General features: G+C 41.6%; 1 protein-coding gene across 1 annotated transcript in view; it reads left to right on the forward strand.

Moving 5' to 3' along the window:
- The first annotated feature begins 6,062 nt into the window (after positions 1 to 6,062).
- The window catches only part of FAT4 (FAT atypical cadherin 4), a 169,713-nt gene continuing 147,899 nt past the window's right edge, over positions 6,063 to 27,876 (forward strand). The window contains exon 1 of the mRNA XM_072119383.1: positions 6,063 to 11,701. Within this exon, the coding sequence (XP_071975484.1) occupies positions 6,527 to 11,701 (5,175 nt within the window). The 5' untranslated portion in view covers positions 6,063 to 6,526. The remainder of the gene's footprint in view (positions 11,702 to 27,876) is intronic.

Below are 27,876 nucleotides of genomic sequence, written 5' to 3' on the forward strand. Positions count from 1 at the left end.
CCATTAGGATTATGTGTAAAAGTGAAACAGGAGCTGTGTACTGTGTACATTCAGCTTTAACCCCTGTACACTCTGCGTCGGATGTATCCACCGCAGAGCTATGAAGGGTGCATGAAGAGGGCTCGTGGGGTGAGCCCTCCTTATACAGAGATGGGCTTTGCTGCATATTGCAGCAAAGACCCATCGCCATCACCCGTGGTCGGTGCTGAATGGTTTCTGCATATTCGTTACAATGAGCCAGTGGCTCATTGTAATGAATCATAAGCAAAAATGCCATATACAGGCGGTCCCCTACTTAAGGACACTCGACTTACAGACAACCCATAGTTACAGACAGACCCCTCTGGCCTCTGGTGAAGCTTTCTGAATGCTTTACTTTAGTCCCAGATTGCAATAATCAGCCATAAAGTGTCTGTAATGAAGCTTTATTGATAAACCTTGGTCCCATTACAGCAAAAAATGTTTAAACTCCAATTGTCAGTGGGGCCAAAACTTTTTTTGTCTGGATCTACAATTATAAAATATACAGTTTCGACTTACATACAAATTCAACTTAAGAACAAACCTGCGGACCCTATTTTGTACGTTACCCGGGGACTGCCTGTACTGCAATACAGTTGTATTGCAGTATATGGTAGAAATAAAAGATCTGACCATCTAGGGTTAATGTACCCTATAGGGTCTAAGAAATAGTGGAAAAAAACTGTTTAAAAAATGTAAAAAATTCATAAAATACTAAAAATTCAAATCACCCCCTTTCCCTAGAACTGATAAAAAACATAATAAACAGTAAAAATCAGAAACACATTAGGTATCACCGCGTCCCAAAATGCCGGATCAAAATATAAAACTGGTTATAACCGGCAGTGACCTCCGAAATGGGAAATGCCGCCCAAATGTCAGAAATGCGACTTTTACACCTTTTTACATGACATAAAAAAATGTACTAAAAAGTTATCAAAATGTCACATAGTGCTCAAAATGGTAGCAATGAAAACGTCGGCTCATTTTGCAAGAAATGACATATCACACAGCTCTGTACACCAAAGTATGAAAAAGTTATTAGCGTCAAAAATTTTTTTTTCTTTTTCGTACATTTTGAAAATGTATTAAAACGCAATAAAACCTGTATAAATTTTGTATCACCGCGATTGTACCGAACCAAAGAATAAAGTAGAGGTGTTATTTGGAGGGCAGAGTGAAAGTCATAAAAACTGAGCCCAGAAGAACTTGATGCACATGCCCTTTTTTTAAAAAAAAAAATTTTTTATATTTGGAATTTGTTTCGCACAAAATAAGCCCTCACACAGCTCTGTATACGGAAAAACTAAAAAGTTATGGATTTTCGAAGGTGGAAAGCAAGAATTGAGTGAAAAAACCTGGCGTCCTTAAGGGGCTAATTCAGTCTTCAGTGTATTACACTAACAGCAACACGGATGAGGTTTAATCAAATCTTCTGTGCTGAAGAAATATTAACAATGGAGATTGACCTGTGGTGCAGATATAAAATCCATAGCATGTATCTTTTTTTTGTGGATTTTCAATACTTTTCATCCTTTGTAGTACATAGAGAATTCTATTTTGCTGTAAAAACCAACCAACCAATCTGCAGAGCAGAAGTTGAATATGTGGACATATTCTTTATGGGTGCTTATATGTATGTTTTTTCTGTCCATGAAAAAAAGGTTAACATATTGACTTATTGCATCCAATGGAACAATTCACTCAGGCATTTTTCATTGGCATCCTTCTAATACTGTCTACTGGACATGGTCATGAATATTCGACGAGGATCAAGATTGTAACAAAGTCGTTTACAATGGGTCCTTGATAATTTGTGTGAGACCAACCTGAAGCTGGTCTTTGCTGCATTGTTTTCTCGCTTTTTGTGTGGATTTACTGCTATTACAATGATATTACAGTAATTTTTGCAGAATAACAATATAGCAGCACCTCAATGTATGTTACATTGCTAAACAATTTCAGGATGACCTAAACCAACCCACATGATCCCACTCCTCCCCTGTGTCTCAAGTTATAGGAGAAAGGAAAATACAAAAGAGGAAAATTGGGTTAAGTAATAAATCACAAAAGCTAAATATCCCCCCCAAAATGCTTCATGTTGATACGAGGGGTCACGTCCTAATGGCAATTCCTTTAGATACCAATTTGCAAGTTCAAACTGGGCCTTAGGCCCATTCCACACTAGCGAGTGTGATGCGATGAACTCGCATCACACTCGCAACGCAAGCTGCCGGGAACGCACGGCCCGAACCCTGCACCGCGGGAGTGAACTCAGCATGTCAGTTCACTCCCGCGGTGCAGGGTTCGGGCCGTGCGTTCCCGGCAGCTTGCGTTGCGAGTGTGATGCGAGTTCATCGCATCACACTCGCTAGTGTGGAAGGGGCCTTAGGTTGCTGTTTTAAGGGTGCAGTCACACGTTGCAGTTAAAACTGCATCGCAATTAGTTTTGAGGTGGTTTTAGGTGCAGTTTTGTCAATTTCCCAGGTGAAAGACATGAACTGAATGGGTGAATTTGATTTTGAAGGAGAACCCTGCTCCACAAATGTCATTCACCTGTTGATTTGATGTCTTTTACTTGTTAAAATAAGTAATACCACCTAAAACCAACCCAAAACTAATTGCGATGCAGTTTTAACTGCAACGTGTGACCGCACCCTAACTCCTTTGTTAGATGACTAATATATGGAGCCCGATCCAAAAAGAAACGTTTAGTCAGCTTTTCCTTATCAGTTAAAGTGTTCACCCGCTCCATTGAGTGCCTACATAAACAAATTACACATGGAGCTTCCAAAACTGTTCAGGACAGGACTAATCAAACTGAGCTGGATGACTCATACACAGCAGCTGGGGGATGGTGCAGTGACTGATTACTTCTTCCTGTCAAGGTAAAAACACAGTGATGACGTATTCTCGGCTTATGCTGGGCAGGACAAGGCTAGGACAAGTAGTGCATAATTAGAGTGAGGAGAAGCGCCGGAGCAGCCACAGGAGCGAGAGAGCCTCATTATCATAATTTTATAATTGTTTTTTTCAGCAAGACCACCCGGTTCAGGGATTAAACAAGATATGTTTCTGCATCACTATAGCTACAGCATTCTCAACGTATGTTTGGTTCATAATGCATAAAAACAAATGATAGACTTCCTTTTAGTGTCTGCACCTCTGTGTTGCACATGACCCTTTTGTGGTGCAGCTGCACAAGGCATTATGGAGCACATGTAAGGGGGCGTGCGAGTGTGCAGTCAGACCATGTGCTAGATTTAACATGCAAAGTCTGCCGCACGCCCTATGTGCACCACAAAAAAGTTGCTGAACTCTGTTGGGCAGTGCAGGGAAGCGCCAGATTAATAGTCTCTGGTGCCTGTTCTTCATGAATCTGACGCCCCCTGCATTATACACAGGCTAAGTGGTTAGCACTACAGCCTTACAGCGCTGGGGACCTCGGTTCAAGTCCCACCCAGGTCAACATCTGCAAAGAGTGTGTATGTTCTCTCCGTGTTTGCATGGTTTCTTCCAGGTCCTCCGGTTTCCTCCCACACTCCAAAACATGCTGGTAGGTTGATTAAATTGTGAGCCCCATTGGGGACAGGGAATGATTTGGCAAGTTCTTGGCTGCGTAAGCTGTGTGCACTATATAAATAAAGGAATTCTTATAATTAGTTATTATTTAGTCCAGTTTGCACTACTCTTAGTGAATGTGCCCCAATGTCTTCTTCTTCCCTTATTTATTTACCCCATTTCCTCTCGCATACTAGGTCCAAATTGTTTTTATTCAAACAAAAAATATCTTATTTAGGTATTGCATCTAGTTTTATCACTGATTTCCAATCGTTGCTCCCTTTGATTGATGTGACAGTACTTCCATTATACCACTAGAGGGGGCTGTTTACATAGCTAATGCTCATACAGTTTGGCGCTCCTCTACCAGAGGTCTAATCCCACTTCAAACATGAGATGGAGCATTATGCACTCCATGTTATCCCTCTTTTTCTTTAATACACAATTAAACGATGAGGAGATGTTGCACACTGACCCGTGAGACGTGCGCGACATGTTAACTGAACCTCTGATATGGCACAGGCTGGCTGTGCAGTACTGCTGTTCTATAATCCTCTGATATGTGACATAATAACAATCATTTTGATTTATATAGTGTCAGCGTATTCCGCAGCGCCTTACAAATCATAAAGATACACATCAATGTGACGACTGACATTTTGAGGCCACAGTTGATGCATGAAAAAGTGTTGTGCGCTGGCCAAATTTCACGGACAGATCTCAGTGCAGAGGACGGGATTCCTTGCATTATAGTGATTATATATTGATATACATGATGCACATAGACCCTCCTTCCATCATGGTTCACTTGAGTAGGAGCAAACAACCATAGTCAGTCTGTAAATAACGGACCAATCACTGTGCAGATGACAGGACTCTGGCCATAGTAGTGATATACAGTACAAAACAAGGAGTCCCTTCTTCTCTGCAAAACAGCAGCGCAGAACTGCGATCATGTTCTCAGTGCCGCACATTGGAAGAAGGGACTGCTTGCATGGTATATCACAGTGGTGGCGAACCTATGGCACGGGTGCCAGAGGTGGCACTCGGAGCCCTCTCTTTGGGCACCTAGGCCATCACCCAGCACAAAGGTCTCCAATCAGGACTCAAGACCTGAATCAAGGAGGTGTGGACTGAGCGTGATTATCATTGTAGCCCCTTCTCTGGACCTGCGATTCATCCTGTTAAGGGGACTTTAAAGGGAAACTACAATAATAATACGAGTTTCTCCTTCTTTCTCCCTTATTGGTGTCCTCAGGGCGCCAATACGTTTGAAACCTGTTACTTTAAATTGCCATTTGGCCCCCTGTGAAGAATATGTGGCTTTTGCTTGCAGTTTCGGCACTCGGTCCCTAAAAGGTTCGCCATCACTGGTATATCACTATAATATACAGAGTGCTGACCTCTGTATTGTGGTCTGTCCATGAAATCCAGCCAGCGTGCGCTCCGTTTTTCAGGGTCAGGTGCAGCACTTCTGTCTGACCTTGCACCTTTTTGGGGATAAAACGGCTTGCACAGGTATTTACTAAGTGTGTGTGCGCTGCGATTGTGTCACACAGGACCTTTTTGTGGCGCAGCTGCGTTGTCTTCCATGCGTCAGAAATCAGGGGGCGTATCGTCAGACTGAGTGCAGGATTTAACTTTTACATTGTGTCGCAAGCTCTACGTTTAAGATACACCACAAAAAAGATGGTGAACCCTGCCAGACCTCAGCGGGGAAGGGACACATTCACGATCTTAGTGAATCGCCGCACGCAGTATTATAGACGTACAATGCACTTTCAGTGAACTCCAGTGACCAGGTAAGTAAATGTGCCCGAAAGGGTTAAATGGGACTTCCGACCCTTTATATCACTATAAGAAGGATGAAATGAATCCTAAATTACTTATGTTACCATATTGATGCCATTCCTGGGGCCATGGATATCCACCACTGCTGTGGGCAGTGATGACAGGGTAGCCCAGTGACTGGCAGTGTTGGTAAAATGCCACATAATGAGCCAGTGAAAACTAAACTGCAAGCTCCTATGCCCAGCAGAGAGAGTAATCACAGTATCTGATTATTTTATGTAAGTTATAGAATATAGCAAGAGGTTTTCTCGTACGTCCCTCACTATCTACAACACCTCTGCTTGCTGTGAGTGAATGCCTGTACACATGTGTATACACAGGACAGTAAACGTCTCCAGCCTGTGAGCTATACACGCTCCAGACATTATAGTGTAACTTCGCTGAAACACTGTAGCGAAGCGTCGGAGGATGCAGTGTATAGCGGACATAGATCTGTGCATTGTGTGGCACCGTGTACTCAGGGGGCCGCGGCTGGCAGCATGTGAGGGGCTGCCCCTCCGGGAGCTGCTGCCCAATGGCGGCGCTAGAGGAGGCTCTGGCAGGGAGCAGCGTGTGGCAGGGCGGAGCGGAGGACGGCGGCGGGGAGGAGGGAGGGGAGGCTGAACCTGGCTCTACTCAACGGGGATCAATGAGAGAAGAAAGTTTTTTGTTCCAGAGGAGGCACCAGGAGACAGTTGTGCTGCCCGGAGCCCGGCACCAGCAGCGATGCCCTCTGCCATGTCACCCGGGCACCTCTAGACGGGATCACAGGAGGATGCGCTGGGGCTGCTATGCCAGGACGATCTGCCAAGGGGAGCAGCTAAAGCATCTCTGCCAGGCTGTGGGCATTACACATCACTCCGGTGTAGTGGAGCTGTATGGACCAGTCTTCTTCAGGGAGGTCCACACTGGTCCTCAAACTCTTCCCAAGTCCTTCTCCTGCCTCCAAGTGACTGCACTGTGGGATGTGTGACAGGACTGAGCTCCTGGATGGACAACTAAAGCCCCCATCACATGCACTTTGTACATCCCCTGCTGTCCAGAAGGATCTGAGCCTTCAGAGCTAACATTGCCTTCAGAAGTGCATTGCTTCTCCCCAGGACACAGTAAGTGGATGTTCTTAGCACCTTTGTACTATTCTGCATGGACTTGCATGTGCACAATGAGTCCCCTGGGTGTGAGGACACTTCATGAACTGATGCGTTTCTTGGTGTACTTTCTGTTGTTCTCCATCCCTGGAGCTTTAAGCAGCTCCCAACCTCGCCAGATATTCCAAGTTCTGGAGGAGCAGCCACCAGGGACTTATGTAGGCACCATCAGCACTAAACCAGGATTTACCTACAGACTTAGTGAATCTCACGCACTGTTTAGTATCAACTCCTCTTCTGGCTCCATATACACCACCTCCACCATAGACAGAGAAAGCCTTGCCACTGATGTTATCAATTTGGTTGTTCTCTCCAGCCAACCGACATATCCAACTGAAGTTCGTATTACTGTCCTGGATATCAATGACAATTCACCTGTGTTTCCTGATCCCTCTATTGTGGTGTCTTTTAAAGAGGACACACAAGGGGGAAGGCAAGTTATACTGGACACAGCTACGGATTCTGATGCAGGTACCAATGGTGTAGATCATCGCTCCTACCGTATTGTGTCAGGAAATCAGGATGGACGCTTCAAATTGGGGATTACAGTTAACCCAAGTGGGGATGGTGCTTTTCTCCATTTAATGTCACAAGGACCATTGGACAGAGAGTCTGTTCCGTGTTATTATTTGGTGGTGGAAGTGGAAGACAAAGGTACACCCAAAAAAGTTGGTCACTTACAAGTCAATGTAACAGTGCAGGATATCAATGACAACCCCCCTATGTTTAGCAGCTCTCAGTACCGAGCTAGAATTGAAGAAGATGCCCCTGTAGGTTCTAGTGTTCTCAAAGTAGAGGCCATCGACAGAGATGAAGGAGATAATTCTGCAATTGTCTACCAACTGGCAGAGGGAACCCCTTTCCAGATTGATCCCGAAAGTGGACTTGTTACCATCAGGGAGCCATTGGACTATGAAAGTCAACAACAGTATACTCTCAGCATCGAGGCCAAAGATCTTGGCACCCCACCGCTGACTGGCCGTGCTGAAGCAATTGTCTCCTTGATTGATGTTAATGATAATGATCCTGTTGTAAAGTTCCGCTATTTTCCTGCCAGCTCTCGCTATGCCTCAGTGGATGAGAATGCCCAGGTTGGTACAGTGGTTGCTCTACTTACTGTCACTGACTCAGACTCCCCAGCTGCAAATGGAAATGTCACAGTGGCTATACTGGGAGGAAATGAACAGCGCCACTTTGAAGTGCAAACCTTAAAGGTGCCTAATCTAAGCCTTATTAAAGTGGCTAGCGCATTGGACAGAGAGCGCATTCCTTCTTACAACTTGACTGTTAGTGTGTCAGATCAGGGTCATCCTAGGCCAAGGTCATCTGTGGCTAGCCTTGTCATCTATGTGAACGATATCAATGATCACCCTCCAGTCTTCCAGGAACCACAAAGTACTGTGGAAATAAATGAGGACTTACCCCCTGGATCTTATATCTGTGGAGTTTCAGCAACAGATGGCGATACTGGTCTCAATGCCAACCTACGATACTCAATTGTATCTGGAAATAAGCTGGGATGGTTCTCCATTAGTGAAAACAGTGGACTGGTGACCAGTATATCTGCTTTAGACCGGGAAACGGCTCCACAGTTACTTCTAAATATCAGTGCACGAGATCAAGGCCCTCAACCAAAAACCAGTTATGCAACTCTTCTGGTTAATCTTTTGGATGTAAATGATCAAAGGCCCTCCTTTACTGGTCTACAAGCGGATAATCAGCATTGGGTCTCCATACCAGAAAATTCCATTGTAGGTACTGAGCTTCTCACACTTAAGGCCACGGATGGGGATCTGGGGAGCAATGGAACTATCCGTTTTTACCTTGACTCTGAAAACCCAAGCCCATGTCAAGCTTTTTACCGTTTGGACCCTTTGTCTGGCTTACTCAGTACACGTGCAGAGCTGGACAGGGAGCATCAAGAAAACTGCACCTTGGCAGTGCTGGCAACTGACCTGGGAACTCCAGCTCTTTCTTCCTCCGCTAAAATCACTGTTACTCTCTTGGATGTAAATGACAATAGTCCTGTTTTTTATCCTGTGCAGTACTTCGCCAACATTCAGGAGAATGAACCACCAGCAAGTTTTATTGTGTCTGTGACTGCAGCTGATCCAGACTTGGGTATAAATGGTACTGTTAAATATTCTATTAAGGTCGGGGACACTTTTAAATTCCATATTAATGCAGATACAGGAGCTATTACTACAAAAGCGGCATTAGACAGGGAGGAAAAAACAACATACCAGCTAAAAATTGTTGCCACTGATGGAGGAGGCCTACAATCTCATAACCATGCCATTGTTACTATCACTGTGTTAGATACCCAGGACAATCCTCCAGCCTTTACCCAGGACACATACACTTTTGTTATGTTTGAAAATGTGCCTTCTGGATACAATGTAGGAACAGTGACTGCAACCACTATGGATCTTAACACTAATATTACTTACCTTATTACTACCGGGGACCAAAAGGGGATATTTACAATAGATAAGAACAGTGGTCTTATCATGACGGTTGGAGTGGTGGACAGAGAAGAACAGGGCTCCTACCACCTTAAGGTAGTGGCTGCTGGTGGGGCAGTAACTGGCGAGGCCATTGTTAATATCACTGTCAAAGACTTAAATGATAATGCCCCACATTTTCTGCATGCAGTGGAAAGCGTAAATGTGGTAGAAAATTGGAAGGCAGGTCACATTATATTTAACGCCAAAGCTGTAGATCCAGATGAAGGTGTAAATGGCAGGATTGCTTATGGTTTAAAGCAGAACCCTCTAGGCTTGTTTCAGGTGGATGAAGTCAATGGTGCAGTGAGCATCACGGGAGTCCTAGATGTCAGTGCTGGATCATACCAAGTAGAGATTCTAGCTTCAGACATGGGTGTTCCTCAGCTATCTTCCAGTTTCATATTAACTGTCTCTGTCCATGATGTCAATGATAACCCTCCTGTCTTTGACCAGATTTCATATGAAGTTACTCTGTTAGAGTCTGAGCCGGTCAATTCAAGGTTCTACAAAGTGCATGCATCTGACAAAGATTCTGGGGCCAATGGAGAAATTACATATCATATTACAGATGGGAATGTGGGGGATGCATTTGGTATTTTCCCTGATGGACAGTTATATGTGAAGAGTGAACTGGATAGAGAGGTTAAAGATATATATGTCTTATGTATCACTGCCTCAGACAGAGCTGTAGAGCCCCTTAAAGCCACAGTAAATGTCACTATAATTCTTGAGGATGTCAATGATAATAGGCCATTATTTAACAGCACAAACTATGTCTTCTACTTTGAAGAAGAACAAAGAGGTGGGTCTTTTGTTGGTAAAGTCTTTGCCCTAGATAGGGACTTTGGCTCTAATGGTGATGTTATGTATGCCTTTGAAACTATGCAGCCAGACTTTGAATTGAACACAATCACTGGGGACATAACCAGCACCCATCAATTTGACAGAGAGACCCTCATGAGACAAAGGGGAGTAGCCACATTTACTCTTAAAGTGGTCTCAACTGATTTAGGTTTACCAAAACCACTGAAAGACCAAGCTACCATACAGATTTACATAAAAGACATTAATGACAATGCTCCTAAATTCTCTAAAGACCTTTACCAAGCCAGTATATCAGAATTAGCAGCCAATATGACACCAGTGTTACGTGTCTCTTCCTCTGATGTGGATGAGGGAAATAATGGTTTAATAAGCTATGCTATTGTAAAAGGCAATGAGGAAAATCACTTTTCTATTGATGGCAGCACAGGCCAGATATCACTGATAGGAAAATTAGACTATGAAGCCACAGCAGCCTATTCTCTCATCATCCAAGGTGTGGATTCTGGGAATGTGCCTTTAAGTTCAACCTGCACTTTAAGTATTGATGTACTTGATGAGAACGATAACACTCCTTCTTTTCCCAGATCAGCTCTGTTTGTTGATGTTTTAGAAAATATGAGAGTTGGTGAACTAGTGTCTTCGGTTGCAGCTACAGACTCAGACTCTGGGGACAATGCTGACATTCATTATAGTATCACTGGGACAAATAACCATGGCACCTTTAGCATTAGCCCCAACACCGGAAGCATCTTTCTGGCTAAAAAGATGGATTTTGAAACACAGTCATTATACAAATTAAACATTACCGCAAAAGATAATGGGAGACCACCCCGCTCATCTACCATGTCAGTTGTCATACAAGTTAGAGATTTCAATGACAACCCACCCAGCTTCCCTGATGGAGACATCTTCAAATCAGTAATGGAGAATGTCCCTATTGGTACTTCCATTTTGACTGTGACTGCCAGTGATCCAGATGCTGACATCAATGGACAGCTCAACTATGCCATCATCCATCAAAAACCACGGGGCACTCACTTTGTGATTGATGAGTTGCGAGGCATCATTTTCACCAATTCTGAAATTGACCGAGAGTTCTCCAATCTTTTTGAACTCACTGTTAGGGCCAGTGACCAAGCTGTGCCCGTAGAGACCAGAAAATATGCCCTGAAGAACGTCACCATATTGGTTAATGATCTTAATGACAATGTCCCTTCATTTATGTCCCAGAATGCCTTTGTTGCAGATCCTACACTGGTCATTGGTTCGGTCCTAACCACAGTTTCAGCTTTTGACCCAGACGAGGGTCCAAATGGAGAGATAGAATATGAAATTGTGAATGGAGACACCGAAACTTTCATTGTGGATCGTTACAGTGGGGACTTGAGGGTGGCATCTGCAATGGTACCATCACATCTCATATACAACCTAATTGTGGCTGCCACTGACTTGGGCAAGGAAAGAAAGAGAACTACAACCGAGTTGGCCATAATTCTTCAAGGGACTGATGGTCCAGTCTTTTCTCAGCCAAAATATATAACGATTGTAAAAGAAGGGGAGCCTGTAGGCACAAATGTCATATCTATTGAGGCTTCTAGTGCTCGAGGCTCAGAGACTATAGTGGAATACTTCATTGTTTCTGTAAAATGTGAAGGAAAAACTGTTGGACGTTTATTCACTGTTGGACGCAATACAGGGGTCATCCAAACTGCAGCAGTCCTGGACAGGGAACGTGGAGCAAAGTTATACCTGCTGGATGTGTATGCCATTGAAAGAGAAAGCAGTTTTCCAAGGACTCAGAAAGCTGAGGTAAGATTTTTTTCATCCCTTTTGTACATTAGAATTATGTAACATTACGCTGCTGAAATAATCGTCTACAGTATTGAGAGAGCAACATGTGAATGGAGTGTTATTTTACACTGCTGGCTCAGGAGTAGGTATCAGGTAAGATTGATGGGTGCTGGACAGCTCAGGAGAAGGAGACTCCTGCTGGTTATTGTGTATATTATTTGTATCCATTTCTATTGGTTACCTTAGTACATCATGTTGATTTTATAGCTACTTTTAGTAACTTTTGCACAATTCTTTGTTCCCCTTAATGCAAACAATTGTATCTGACACATATTTCCCCAATGATTAGTTCTTAGTGAAATGTATCTAGGAAAGTTGGGTAATGGTTTACCAAGAGAATGTCTAGGACCTAGCTGTCCTAGAATCCGGTTGACTATGTCACACTGGGTGGCCATCTCTGCAGGAGATGTTATTTCGGTCCAAGATGTTTGTCACTCAACAGATATTACCCCAGAAATAGCTAACCATAGGTTTGATCATTATGGTGATGTCTTTGGTTATTCTTTGTGATTCTTCTTTTAAATGTAATTTCTCCTGACGTGTTGTTGTACTGTAGCTTGTTGTGAACAGAGATGTAACTTGAAGCTCCTTGACCCCAAAACAAAATCTGTGACAGTGTCTCCCACTACGTACCACTTCTGCCTATTTACAGTGTGTGATAGAGGGGCATTAATCCCCCGTAGGCACCAGGGTCCCGATGCCCTCTCTGGCTGTACATTAGACATATCCTGAATACAGCGCTGCACTTATGTAAATCTTATGTGCCCACTTCCAAGCGGATGGCACTTGTGTGTTAAAGGGCATAATGCCATTTATAAATGGGGGTAAGGATTCCATTACTGTTTTGCATTGATTCCATGCTGCTGTTACATTATGAGGCTAGCCATCGTTCTCAGCGCTGTCTAAACCTCTGCAAAGTTGTGTGGCCTTAAACAAAACACAGGATTCGGTTCTCTTTCCTTAATGAAAACATTTCCAAGCGCTCGGGTTCTCTAGCTCCTCAGTGTTTCACTGCAAGTTTTTAGCGGTAGAGTGAAGTCTTCTGAGTGAGGAGCTCAGGTTTCCAGCCAATGCTGAAGTCTTGTTGGTCGCAGTAGCCTGAGAAAGGTTTTTTTGCTTAGCGAGCCTTTCTACATGCGAGTTATGGCTTTTACTGGTAAGCACAAGTCTTACCTCAAATGAAAAACAAATGTTTTACCAGTCAAGCATTTTAAGATCTTCAGTTTGAGGGTAAAGTTGATGTTTGCAGGGCTTCTTCCCTTACATTTCTGACAAGTAATAACCTTACTGGGAGATTCCATTAGAAATACGTCCACATTTCAGAATACGCTAGACAGATGTAGCCGGTGTTAATAATAAGTGCTCCCCTAGAGAACCTGACCAAGCAAGGGCTCAGATTATTACTAGTCATCGTTATACGCACAGAAATGTGACTACAAACTGCTCAGTTTCAGGAATGGTTCAGAAGAATTCGTTTTTTTTAAATAGTTTATGGGAGGTTGACTTTGAAATGCATTAAAATACAGTGACATTGTTTGGTGGCTCTGAATCCTTCAATAATAAAATTCTGTTTATTAATCATTTTGGATAGCAGATTATAAAACATTGTGTTATAAAACTATAATATTATGAATGCAAGACTTCGACACAATACAGGTCCAGCTGACTGAATGTGTTTTACCATAAAACCTTAAAGGTGTTGCCCAACTTCTGCAAATAACTGTTAGTATTTGTATAGTAAAAAGCTATACCATTTTCCAATACTGTTTCTGTATTAATTCTGGCTTTCTAGATCTCTGCTTGCTGTCATTTTATAGGAAGCAGCAATAATTTATTTCTTGTGGATATAATGTATCCATGGTCATGTGATATTACACAGGTGTAAGACTCATTATATCACCAGCTTTGATTCCTCTCAAGTGTGCACCTGTGTGACATCACATGACCAGGGACAGAGTGATATGCACAGGAAGTAAACAATGAAGCTTGCTATACAATGACAACAAGCAGAGATCTAGAGAACCATGACCACTTACTTACACATTGGTTGTGGTACTGCAGTAATATCACATGGCTACTACACACACAGGGGCAGAGTTATCTGTGTGGTTGCAGTGCAGATTTATGGGAGCCCATAGCATTCTAAAAGTTTAAATGCTATGGGCTCACTATAGTGACCAATCAGCAGTTGTGTATGTATGTTGGGTGTGATGTATGTGTGTTTATATACATATACATATATTTATATACTTGTGTGTTTCTGTGGATATATATATATATATATATATATATATATATATATATGTATATGCATTATACCCTGGCATGACTTCCGCATGCATACATAATACAGAATATGCACATTATTGTTTGTGGTGAAAGTCAACTCTAACTATAGCTACTAGGGAGACAATTTGGTTCACTGAACGCCATTTATTTCATTACACAAATTAGATTTAAGTGTAATTTTGTAGTCTGTAATAATCAGTAGATGCGCCCAGCAGTAGACACTCACCAGCCATTGCATTCTCCACATAGCCGCTCTTAATGGGTTCATTATGTGTTGTTGGTTGGTTTTTTAGTTTTATCTGTTTGGGTATTTATTATTGTGGCATTGATGTATATTTACACTTTGTAGGTTATATCTGTTTTTGTTATCATTTTTTATAGTTGAAATAATACAGACAGTCCCCGGTTTACATACAAGACAAGTTATTTGGGTTTGTTCTTAAATTGAATTTGTATGTAAGTCAGAGCTTTTATAATTGTAGCTTCAGATAAATTTTATTTTGTCCGAATGACAATTTTTAGCTGTACTGGTAACATGGATTATCAATAATACTTCATTACAGACACCTTACAGCTGATCATTGCAGCCCGGGACGAAAGTACAGCATCCAGAGAGCTTAAATAACTAGGGGTTGTGCTTAAGTAGGAGACCACCTGGAGAATATTCTTCCCTATTGTCATGATGAAGGGATCATATGTGGTGTATGTCTTTAATATTGATTTTACTAACTATTTTCTAACTTTCTGTACTTTCCACACTTATTGCCCAATATACTTATCATCATTATAGGTGGACAACTCCACGCATTGATTAATCTGGTCTGTAATTAAAAAACACCCTAAAGATGTCCAATTTTCCATGACTTGAAGCAGATCCTGAAAAACATGAACAATACACACATAAAAGGATTTTCAATTACTTTTTGATTAACTCATAGGGGGACATTTATCATACAATGACGCTCCATGCACCAGCGTATAATAATAAAGTGCTGTCCCCTGCCTCCACAGGAGATACATCATGAGGCTTAGATCACGTGATGTATCTGCTGGCCATGTGCGATCACGGATAAAACTACACCAGCTCCAACCTGGTGTAGTTTTGTGTACAAACCCGTAATGAATGTTCACAGGTTTTTAGATAGTATGCAGCGGCTGCACCCCTTCACAGATCCTCCATGCCCCCTTGGCGTTCAGGTGGTGTAGTCGCATAATTAATCGCAGTTTCTTGCAGTGCACAAGAATGTGCGATCATTTCAGTGCATCCACGCCAGAAAATTGCGGTAGAAGCACTGATAAATCTCCCCCATATTCTTTAAAAAAAATTCCTTGTGCCATTGAGCTGAGACTGGAACCTCTGAAAGAGAAAATACTACTCAATATGCTCACAAAACAATATGCCTGCTGAACCCGAATATAGGAGCACATTAGTTGGCATCAGGGTTCCTGGTGTCTTAATCTTATCCTATTTGGGATTATCCCTGTCACCTAATCTGCACGTTTTTATTCTAACCCATCTATGTATAGGCAGATATAAGCTAAACCTGAGAGCTGCCACAGCCTGTAACTCAGCCGCAGCCTAGAGAGGCCTGGAGGATGGTCCGTGCTTCCTTTTGTAATAAAATAGTGAACAAGAGGAAACCGGGCTCTTCCTGTTGAATTGTTCAATAATTTTTATTGTTCCAATGACAAAAGATCATTTTTTGTCATACAATCCAATGCATACTTGTTTGAGTGATTTTCTGCAGTGGGCTTCACAATGAGACCCCCATACGGTAACACTAGGCTTCCCACAAGTCTTTATAGTGATGTAATGTTGCTAGGTAACTCATTAGTTCCCGCTCTGCAGTTATTGTTGGCACTTTACTTTCTGAAGTTTAATAAACCCACTGGACATAGTTGAGATGCCATTGTTGATTAATTGCATCCTTGCCATTCTGTATCTGCCAGCGGATGTGTAAAGTGCTAGCGTTCTCATTCGTCTACATGATACCGGAATATCACATCCATACACTTCATGTTTGTTAGGTTTCTTACCACTGCAAGAAATAACTTATAATCATTTATAGTAGAATTATCCACTACACAATATAAGACATCTGTGAGTATTGGAGTGGATTAATTTCTGGGACCCCAACCAATCACCAAAAGTTTATAGCCCTGCCTAAATGGAGTGACCTTTTCACTGGTGCGATGCGCTCCATTCATTTCCATAGAACAGGCAGAAGCAGCATAGGATGGCCGCCGTATACCACTCTGATGTCTCAAGCATCACACTATAAGATGAAGGATCAGAGAAGTGTCAGGCTGGCCTGCCAGAGAATCCTCCGGTGGACCCAATCTCTAACCCAATACTAGAACCCAAAGGTCTAACAGGATATAGTCTAATTTGGAGGCTACTAGGCTCTTGTAACTAACAGTTGATGGATTTAGGACCCCCATAATAATTTTATCTGTTGAGTCCAAGGAACTCTGGTCTGACACTAGACCAGGGACTTCTGCTCTTGTGACTTATGGATATGGATAAGAGAGGGAAACACTTGTAGTGCTACATAACTGGCTCTAAAGCCCAGTTTATAAAAAGTTCCCCCTCTGCTGTAGGGCCCTAGATGCTAATATTTTGGACTCCTTTGTATGAGTATTTGTGTGCACACATCGCCCCATTGTGCTCTGCTTATTTTTAGAATGATATATCACCAGATATGGGAGCATTTCTCCATGTCTTGTTGTGGAGGCCTCTTATCAAGCAATGATATCAGATGGCGGAGAGATAGGAGTCTCTGAACATCCAATTCTGTACACATAGTTATTACTGTGAGGTTCCAGGCCAAATAACACTTAACAAATACTGTAATGGAGCAGACTCTGTGGAGCTCTTTGTTCATTTAAGAGGCCAAAAAATACTGGGGAATCGGATCCAAGAGCTGCAGTCTCGCTATAGATTATGACATTAGGTTTATGAAACAGTTTGGGATATCTCTTTAATAATATACAAGACAATATATATTATTGCTTTTTACATTACATTGGTATGGAGTGTGACCTTCTCCAAAAATATATTAATAACTATTTTCGCGTTCTCTGCCTTATATTGTCTTTCCCATAATGCTCGCTACCTCTCATATTGAGCCCAGTCACCCATATACAGACAGACAACAAACAGATGGAATACAGACATGTAGGCTACACACAGACAGTCGTAAAAAAATTATTTAAGAAGCTGCCCTGCAGTTCATGACCTGCTACATCATAGGAAGAGACATTCCCATAAGTTATGTGGACTTCACAGTTCTGGTGTAAAGGTCATTGATTGTAATGTTCATATAAAGTAACTAGATACGAAATGTGTTACTATGTCAAACTATAACATGTTTATTTTTATTGTAGTTTAGATTATTTTTACAAATGTATGAATGCTGAGAAATACAGTTCATTCTACAGGCCACACTAAAGCTCTTGTCTGTAGTAGACGGGTTTGAGAATATCATCTAGGCTCATGTTGTGTACATGGACCATTGATTGTACAAATCCTTTATAACAAACCGTGTTGGAGCATGAAAAATCTCCTTAGATCTGTATCAAGGCACAAAAATCAGAGTATTGGGCTAGACATTTGGCCTGGTGTATTAAGAGATCCAGTATGATAAACCGGGGACACTTACTCATAGATCCAGGCACCGTTACTGTGGTAACTCCCACCAGAGCCCTTCTGGCTCATCAGCATCATTTTAAAGGGAACCTACCACCACAAATCTACCTATAAAGGTAGATCGGGTGGTGGGTGGATCAATTGGACGTGAGGATAGCCCTTTTAAGGGCTAATCCTCATGTCCCCGCACTTTTTTAGTAACTTTTATTAGACTTTTATGCAAATTTTACTATGCGGCTACTGGGGCGTGGAGTAGCCGCATTTGAGGTTACATGGCGCGGCTACTCCACGCCACGGTAGCTTCTTTTCTCCTCCTACTCACCATCTTCGGCGCACTGCTGCTCGTAGCTGCGCGCCCTCGTCCTACGATCCTGCAGTCTGCGCATGCGCAGAACAGCAGGCCCGCGCCTGCGCGGTCACTGCTCCGAAGCCGGGGCTGCACAGGTACGGGCCTGCTGTTCTGCTGGATCGTCGGACGAGAGCGCGCACAGATGCGGCTACTCCACGCCCCAATAGCCGCATAATAAAATTTGCATAAAAGTCTAATAAAAGTTACTAAAAATGTGCGGGAACGTGAGGATTAGCCCTTAAAAGGGCTATCCTCACGTCCCATTGATCCACCTACCACCCGATCTACCTTTATAGGTAGATTTGTGGTGGTAGGTTCCCTTTAAAAGTTGATTGTAGAAGGAAGGAGGCCATAGATAACAAATATAAGCAGATTATCACAGTCACACTGCCTGGATCTTCGAGGAAGTGCCCTTGGTGTATCATGCTTGGTTTTGATGGTAGATTTCCTTTAGTAAGTGGCACACCTAGTGTGTAACTTCCAGAATCTTTAAGAGTTTCCGACTTCCTACTAATTCACTTGTGCACTGAAATTGAATTCCAGTATTTTTGGCACAGGTTATAGTAAATTTCCCACACTGCCACATCAATTTTTGTTAAAAGTAGCACGCATGACACAAAAGGAGTTAGAAGGAATTGCCACTTTTTCAAGCCTTGTATGCCAAAAATCTTGCACACAAGACATTCATAGGGGGAAATTCTTCATACATCAGCGCTCGTGCATCGGCATATGATAGAAGACCCTTCTCCCCTGCATTGGAGGTGCCAAGCAAAAGTACGCCCGTCCCTGGCTAGCTTAGTTTTTTGTAATAATGTGCAAGCGTTCAATGGTCAGGAACACCCCATGCTGGCCCATTCCGCTGCCAGTCACGCTCCCTTCACACCAGGGAGGGCAAAAATAATTGCAATAACTGCCAAGTAATTGTGATTGTATTAGGGCTCCTATGCAATAAAACTCGTATAAAAGTCCCCTTTAGTATGTTATAGTCGACTGATGTTAGGTGGACAAGGCTTGGCACCATCCAAAAGTCACTTGATGTGATAAGATGCAAATGATAGTTGGGTGTGATCAGTTCCAATGGGGGGGCAACAAGTCCCAATGTTGTATTTTCTGCTAATGTATCAGTCAGTATTAACTTCATATGTTACTTCATATGTTTATGTATCTGTGTATTTGAGGGGATACATGACATCATTCCATACTATTATAAATCCAGCCGCCACCTGATCGCTATGTTTCCTTTTATTAACAGTAGGTTTAGTCATTGTTGAGCGATGTGGGAATTGTTGAATTTTCCAAGAATGCTGAAACAACAAACCTCAGTATTAAGTATCATATCCAGGGCAATGGAGTTTTTGTGAAGGTTACTGAAATGAAATAGTTTTTCTTAACCCAATAAAAGGACTTCATATTCGGTATTTAGATTTCAGATTTTGTAAGTCTCAGCAGAAGGTGATGCATCCAGCACTGAATATTGAAGCTGCTCTGTGCAAGTTAATAAGATTATGGTAAGCTGAAGCGGTGTGAAGTGAGCGGCACAGCATGTCCAATACAGTAATAAGCATGCAAGAACTGTCATTTGGGCTGCGATGACTCTTTTGGTAAATTTTGCTGATCAAAGCAAAACAGGTCTTTTACAAATCCATAGATTTGCATATTCATAGAAATGTGATTGACTTTCTAGTTGTATGCAAAATACATTCTGCATTACAGAGCAGCCTGCATGGCCATAGCGTATATATCCACCTACGAATAGAGTGCTTCCTATAGAGATTTTTTTATGGTCTTGAAACAGTTAAGGCACATTTGTGTACTGATCCATAGTAACAGTCAGTATTGTATCTCACAGTTCTACAAATTTCCGAACTGAAACCTCTCATTTCGGTTGGCTTAGAGTTTGTTCAGAGATTTTGCTGGGGAGAAGTGAAGCCATTATACCTACTACTGCACAGACATATTGGGGAAAATTTACTAAGAACAGGGCAAACTGCACTAAATGCAGTTTCCCTGTGTAGTGGGCATGGCACGCCAGATTCTGGAATTCTGGTGCACGGTTTTCCATGGATCTAGCGCTCCCTGCACTGCTCCGACAGAGTGCACCAACCTTTATTTGGTGCACCTTAACATAGGGCGTGCAACACACTTCCGTCAGTCTTTGCATGATAAATCTGGTGCACGTTCCGACTGAGCACTCGTACGCCCTCTAATTTGTGCGCATGATGACTAGTGCAGCTGCGCCACAAATGGGGTGCAGGCACTCCTTAAAGGACACCTGTCATCAGGTCTGTGTCACTAGTCTTGTCACTACTACCTGTTGGAGCAGCTCACAAGGATCCCATCCCTGCCTTTATCTAGTTATTTCATACATTATTCATTGTAAAATCATCTATTTTTTATCATGTAAATGAGGCTGGTCACATGGTCAGAGGCAGTGATGTCACTCCTGTTCCCCCTCCCCTCTCCTCCCCCTTCTCATGTCTGTGTGTAATGTATAGTAAAGCATGGCCAGTGTGTGTGCTGCATCTGCTGACATGCTGCATCCTCCTAATATACAGGTGAGAGACACAGACATCAGCTACACATGAATCTGACATGTTCTGCTATAACATGGCTGCCTGGATCTGCTGTATCTCTCCTAAACACACACACACACACACGTACACACAGGCTGCAGGGGGCGTGGCCACCAGCACCAGGAAACACATCATTATACAGCCTCACTCCATTATACAGGCTGTCAGTCAAGCACTGGGGGTGTGGCTGTGCCTCCCACTCATGAATAGAGTGGACAGCTTGAATATGCTAATGCTTCATTGGACATTTCACAGATCATTTGCATACAGCTTTAGGACCTCATTGCTTAGGTTTACAGGCATGTAGAGGGACAATGAAGGGATAGAGGCAATGCTCTCTAATGACAGTTTATGAAAATATATTTAGTTTAGGGGGTTATCTTGCATGACGGGTTCTCTTTAAATACCTGTGTAAGAAGTTTACACCTAAAAGAACGTGCAAAGTCCATCAGAAAACTGGTGCACGGCCTTTAGTAAATGTGCCCCATTTTATAGAAAGGAACAACTGTTTTAATGCCCTATAAAACTCAGATAAATGTCTACAGACACTATATATAATCTGACTCAGATCTTGATATGTCACATTTCAAAATACCTAAAATCAGATAAACTGCTGCCAGAATCAATGGACTTAGGCTTTTGACCCTTAGACTGGGTTCACATCACGTTTTTTGTGTATGCTCAGCGTATATACATCGGGAAATTGATGTCAGGCATAGTTTTTACCCACTATACGTGGTATCTGGTAAAAAAAACTGTATAATATACCGTCACCGTTTTATTAAGGAATGTCTGGAACTGCTGCTCATGCTGAGAATTAACCACATTGCAGGGGATCTGTGAATCCTGACACTTTCCCTTCTCTTCTTGTTTCTCTTACACTTTTTGGGGCAATTGTGTTGCACACCTAGACCCACAAAAAGCATTCTCCTTCATGAATGTGGAGTCATTTCATTTTGGCTGTGCGGTAATTTATGATACCCATGCGACACAGTCTATTAAAGCACACAGTTTGTGTGCCCAAAACAAGAACTATGCAACACAAATAATAAATGACCCCCATAGTTTGTGGGGCCAAAGTGCTGTGACTCCGTAAAATTTCAGAATCTGTTTGGAAATTGGATCCGTGCCTATTATAAGATTGTGGCATATCCTAATGATATTATATGAGAGGGGAATAACCCTGCAACTTTTATTCATCTGCTGTAACAATATATTGCAGTTTGATGTTTTTTTTAACCATTTTGTTACCCCATTTTTTATTTGAAATAGAATAGGCAACTAAAGTGAACCATTTTTACCCTTCCAGCAAAGTGGTGTGCAGTGACTTGGTAGTTGGTAAATATTAGGCATTTTGAGTTGGGTATAAAACTGTAAATATAAAATCAATTATAATCCATCAATCAATTACAGTTTTGGAATTACAAAACAAGAAAAATATACAATAGAAAATATTGTCATGTAGACAATCTTCTTGTTGACATGCATTATATTGCGGTATGGGAGGCTTAACCTGGGAAAGGAAATGCTTAGTCAGAGGGAGCTCTATAGGCATTTCTCTGGCTTTGAAGACTTATTAGTGTAGTGGAAGTAAAGGGTAAATGCTGGAATTCATAACGTTGAGTGCGGAGAACAATACATTGCACCTTTATCACTAACAGCCATCTGTGTTCCCTTAGTCCAGTGCAAGGATTTGGCAAACAGACGCCGCTTCCTCCTACGCTGTGTGATTTTACCCTACACTTAGTGTTTTCAGTTCAGATTCTTCTATTTTTTTATTAGGGAAGACCCAAGTCATATAAACTTGTAGAATTATTTCTGGCAGAACTTAAGACTAGAAGAGCAGCGCTATTACTTGTGACTTGATAACCTTGCGCTATGTCCCTGGCAGGATGCGAGGGGAGCCAATCCATAACATTGTACATTATCAGCCTGGTGACATTTCTCTGCAATTTTAGCCAAATGATGCAGAACGTTTTCTAAACATTTTGGATTCTGCTCAGTAAACTAGGCCTTTTTCTTATGTCTTCAAAAAACCTGAATGGTTCCTATTCAACTTGTGATGGGGAGAGAATACAGAAGTGCGAGACAGGGCAATAAATTCTTATGTGGGTCTAAACAGCCATAAATTATTTCCTGTAATTTAGCACTGGTTGACGCCAATTTCTAACCACCCGCTGTGGTGAAAAATCTGTGTTTTCTTCTGTTTTGCTACTGAGCCAGCAATTTAGCAAATGAGGTAAACAAAAACTGCTTAATACACAAAATGCGGCCGATTCACGTCTGGATTTACTTTTTGTCTGGGATTATTATGACCTTACTGGGGCTTAGTCTGTTAAATAATACGAAGGTAAAATAAATGGGCCGTGTTTAAAATAAATAACCTTTACAGTCTTACACATGCAGGGACCACATGGAGACAGCATTTTTATGAGATTATCTGCAGATCTTATATGGGAACTATTTTCTCTGGCTTTACAGGTTTCACAATGTAGGTTCAGTGTAAACATGATCTCACCTCCCAACTTGAATTTTATCTGCCACAAATGACCTACTTAGTGCACTTCCAGCAGAATATGAGAAAGTTTTAATGTCTTGAAAATAAATTAAAGGTGATATCCCATAAAATAGTCACCAATGTGGACTAGCACCGCACCAGGGAATGAAGAAGAGGCAGTAGCGATTTTGTGCCCAGAAAACTTTTGCATCCTCTAATATGCTTCTTCTGCATGTCTATCTGCCCATTAGTTACTCCTAAAACTTTTATTACACTGAGTCCCAATTTTTTAACCCATTTATCTATGTACAGTCTTTCTCGGTGCTATTCTCATAGATCGTCTCCCTATTCTCGGTAAAGGTAGATAGAGGGATTGTCTAATATTCTACTACAAAGTAATTTGTTAGTATTGTCTCCATCTCTATTGCCAAAAATTAATCTAACTCATACCCTACTTCATAAAGAAAAGTTCTGATAGAACTGCTAATTAAAATACTAATATAGCCCTTCCCCCAGTAGTATTTTTATTAGCAGCACGGTAGCCCTTTTAATACTGATGTTCTATATGATGTAGGGTATGAGTTGGATAGAATCCTGGGCAATAGAGATCCAGGTAATACTAATAAATTACTCTGTAGAGGAACATTAGACAATCCATATGTCTACCTGTACCCAGAATAGCCCATTAGCTGTACTTTTAATCAACAACAAAGATCTGTAGGGATCCCATTGATCATGTTCTAGCAATGTATTATCACTTCATAAGTTTGTAATATTCACATAAACACCGACATTTGTATAATATATATTTGTATCGTCTGCGGTGTAAACAGGTTACAAGGGGACCCACTTTTCCTGCTTGGGGTTTCAATTAAATTGGAAAACCTTTTCAATCTGTCCAAATTGTTGTTGCGGTTTATGACACTAGGGATTTGATTTTGTAGAGAGGTAATAATATGGAACAATACAGAGGTGTACCTTGAGGGGCTGCCGGGGGGAGCCATAGGTGACTTATTAGGTGTTTTTTCTCCATTCAAAAAGACTAGTACAGGCAGTCCCAGGGTTATGTACAAGGTTTGTTCTTAAGTTGAATTTGTATGTAAGTCGGAACTGTATATTTTATAATTGTAACTACACCCAATTTTTTTGTCTCTTTGACAATTGGATATTAAAAATGTTGGATTGTCATCAGAAGCAGGATTAACACTAAAGCTTCATTGCAGAAACCTTTGATAACTGTTATAGCTGATTATAGTAGCCTAAGGCTAAAGTACAGTAAATAACCAACATCCAGGGGTGCGTTTGTAACTAGGAGTTGTCTGTAAGTCGGGTGTTATTAAGTAGGGGACCACCTGTACTATAAATGATATATGTAGTCAGGTGGCTTGGTACAGGTTTATGGTGGCGGAGCAGTAGCTTCATATTATTCACACAACCCTATATACAGCTCTGTTTGATTTGTTTTTTATCACGGACAGCGCATGACTACATCATGTCTACAGATCTATTCACATGCCTGTTTTTTGACCAACCATGAGTCCAATCCATTATCAAGTAGAGGTGGCAGATTTGGCGTATGTGGCGTATGCATGCCGATTTTCCTGTGAAAAGCAGACCATTTTATGAGGTTACATTCGGCTTTCTTGTGATTGTAGCTTATGTTGCTTATGGTATACCTGGGAAACTCTTATCTATAGAAAAATGGGACTATATATTCAGCTACCAGAGGGTGAAGAAGACTGATTCTGGAGCCCTCCCTAGAAAAACAGATTGCCAAAATTATTAAGGAGAACACAATACTTGCAGAAGTATTGATTGTATACAGATTAGTAACATCAGCACGAAATTATACATTTTGAAATTTTTTTAAGCATGCAGCTTTTTTTTTACCAGCCTTTTGTGCAGCTTCCAGCCTTATGGACAGTTCTACTTTCCATTGGTGACTTTTCTTAAGGCATTTGTATAGCATCACTCAGCATTGTCCATCTTATGACTCCTCCTCTTTAATTACATTGTCACTTCTTACTATCGCAATACATTTTTTTCATTTTCTTCTGTTCAGTAAAAGATGTCTGTTAAAAATATCAGCTAGGACACAAGCCAAGTAATGGTCATCTACAGTATTAACTTTCAGCAGATTTGTTCCAGTTATAGAGAGATTTGGTTACCATACCAAAAGCCAGGGAATAGAATCTTGCTAGGTACTCCCCAGCTATATATATTTTACATACATTACATCGTACTTTTATATTGATTCTTGGGGTTAGATTTCCATCAAATAGTTTTAAGATGTTTCTTCTTCTATGTCATATTGAGCTTTTATAGAGAACAAAGGGGGAAATTTATCATGTGGGGATGTCAAGTATTTTTTGCTGGAGTCTATGGGGCAGATTTACTTACCCGGTCCGTTCGCGATCCAGCGGCGCGTTCTCTGCGCTGGATTCGGGTCCGGCCGAGATTCATCAAGGTAGTTACTCCGCCGTCCACCAGGTGGCGCTGCTGCGCTGAAAAGCATCTGAACGCACTGGAGTTCACCGGCTCAAGCTGAGTGAAGGTAAGCACGTCCCAAGGGACACATTTCTTTTTTTAAATGCGGCGGTTTTTCCGAATCCGTCGGGTGCGCCAAAATCTCGGGGCAATACAGGGGAAATCGGCGCAAATCGGAAATATTCGGGTAACACGTCGGGAAAACGTGAATCGGGCCCTTAGTAAATGACCCCCTATGTTGCAAAATTTGTGCCAAATTTGGATAACAATGGCACAACTTTAAAAGGGTATTTTTATTCCTTAATATCAGATTAATGGGTATCTGAGAGCGCCCCCACTGATCAGCTGATAGGACTGGTTTAATCACTGTGGCTTCTTCAGTCTAAAAAGGAACACCAGCATACATATTGTATAATGGCTTGTGTGGTGTCCGATCCCATCTATTCTGATGTTTATGACCTATCCTAATCATGTGGGATCAAAAGGTCCTAGAAGGCGCCATTAAACAGTAACTGTAATCTTTGATATTTTGTTTGTAAATTCATTGTTCAGGTAAATTTCACAATAAAGAAAATTGCCTTACTCTCCAGTTATCAGTCATTTCTAGACTGCTCAGTCTTTTAGGAGCAGAGCATCTAGGAACACCCAGACCTCAGATAACAAATAATAAATATCAATAATGGAGACCCCAGAGCAGGCAGTAATATTAAAGCCCCCTCTTCTGAGCATACAATAATAATGGAGACCCTAGAGGAGAGAATAATAATAATAACGGAGATCCCAGAACATACAATAATAATGGAGACCCCAGAGCAGACAAATATACATAGAGACCCCAGAGAAGACAAATACAAATGAAGGTCCCACAGCAGACAAATAATGTTAATGGAGATCCCAAAGCAGATAGTAATAATAATGGAGACCCCCGAAGACATAGTAGTAATAATAAAGATAGCGCAAGGCAGATAAATAATAATGGAGACCTCACAGTAGAAAAATTAAAAAGAAAAACATACCTTATGTTGCTCCTCTTCCACTTTCAACTCCACACTCGCAGTTCTTCTATGCTCGGTGTGCTGCTCTGCTCTGGGTCCTGATGTTGAAGCATACTACCCATATCAGGACCCAAAGCTGATTGACATCTGGAACAATAGAGCACCTGGGAGTGGAAGTAATGCTGACAAGTTCTCACAGTTCCTGATTCCTCTCATGCTACATGCACCGCCCTACTTTTGGTCCTGGCGCTGCATCAGGAACCAGACCCGAGCAGCAGGAGAGGACTCTGGAGCTGTGAGAACATCTGACTACCCAGGATCTTGCACCGATGGTCTCATTGGTTTCTTATTCTTCCTCTTGCGGGTAAGGGGATGTGGAATGCAGTGTGAGGCAATGCATGCTGCAGGTTGTGAACACCTGGTATAGAGTATATGAATAAGTGACATTAATACACTATATGGCTATGGTATTACTAGGTTTATGTTGTATGTATTATTCGCATGAACTACTTTTTTCCCCTTTATGCTTTTGAACTCCATAACCATCATTGCTCATTTAGCACCCACTACAATGAGTCTGAAGTGGTGCTTTTAAAACCCCTGTGACCCCAATAAGGATTTTGGTGTGACCTTCCTACAATTCATGCCCAATCAGCCCATTAGAAAGAAGGAAACGCCGTAATGAAAATAGTTCTACTTGGATTAGGGAGATTGTAAACTTTGCTTTGAAGACAGTGATGGATTATATCTGGGTAACAAGCAACACAATTAGTGTCAGATGCACAGTATTTCCATCCCAAGACATGAAATACACTTCTGCACAAATTTGCTAAATATCCGCTCCCCGTTAGTAATTTAGTATCAAGTTTACTTTGTTCAGGATGTAGAAAAAAAAATTAAAGAATCCACACCTGGTTTTCTTCGAATAGAAATGAAAAAATAGGCAGAGGTGATACCACACTTCCATCTCCATTCTTGTAAATGTGAAGGGTATATCAGGTATCAGCAAATAAGTGTCTGATCACTAATGTAGTGCTGTAATTGCGAATTCCCAATTAATATGGAAGTGAATAGAGTGATGGTCCTACATGCAAACCATTACTCCTTTTGGGCATCTCTGATCTCTTTCTTGTTGGGGATCCTCCGGATTGGCATTGATAAAATAAAAGTACTGGTAGTTGGTGTTGGTGGTTAAATGACTTAATCCTTGTACGTGCTGAAGCATAGTTCCCTTGAACAAATCCTACACACTAAACTGCAGAAAAATATACAAAGGGTGAATAACAGCGATGTA

The sequence above is a fragment of the Engystomops pustulosus genome, chromosome 1 (assembly GCF_040894005.1).
Source record: "Engystomops pustulosus chromosome 1, aEngPut4.maternal, whole genome shotgun sequence".
NCBI lineage: Eukaryota > Metazoa > Chordata > Amphibia > Anura > Leptodactylidae > Engystomops > Engystomops pustulosus.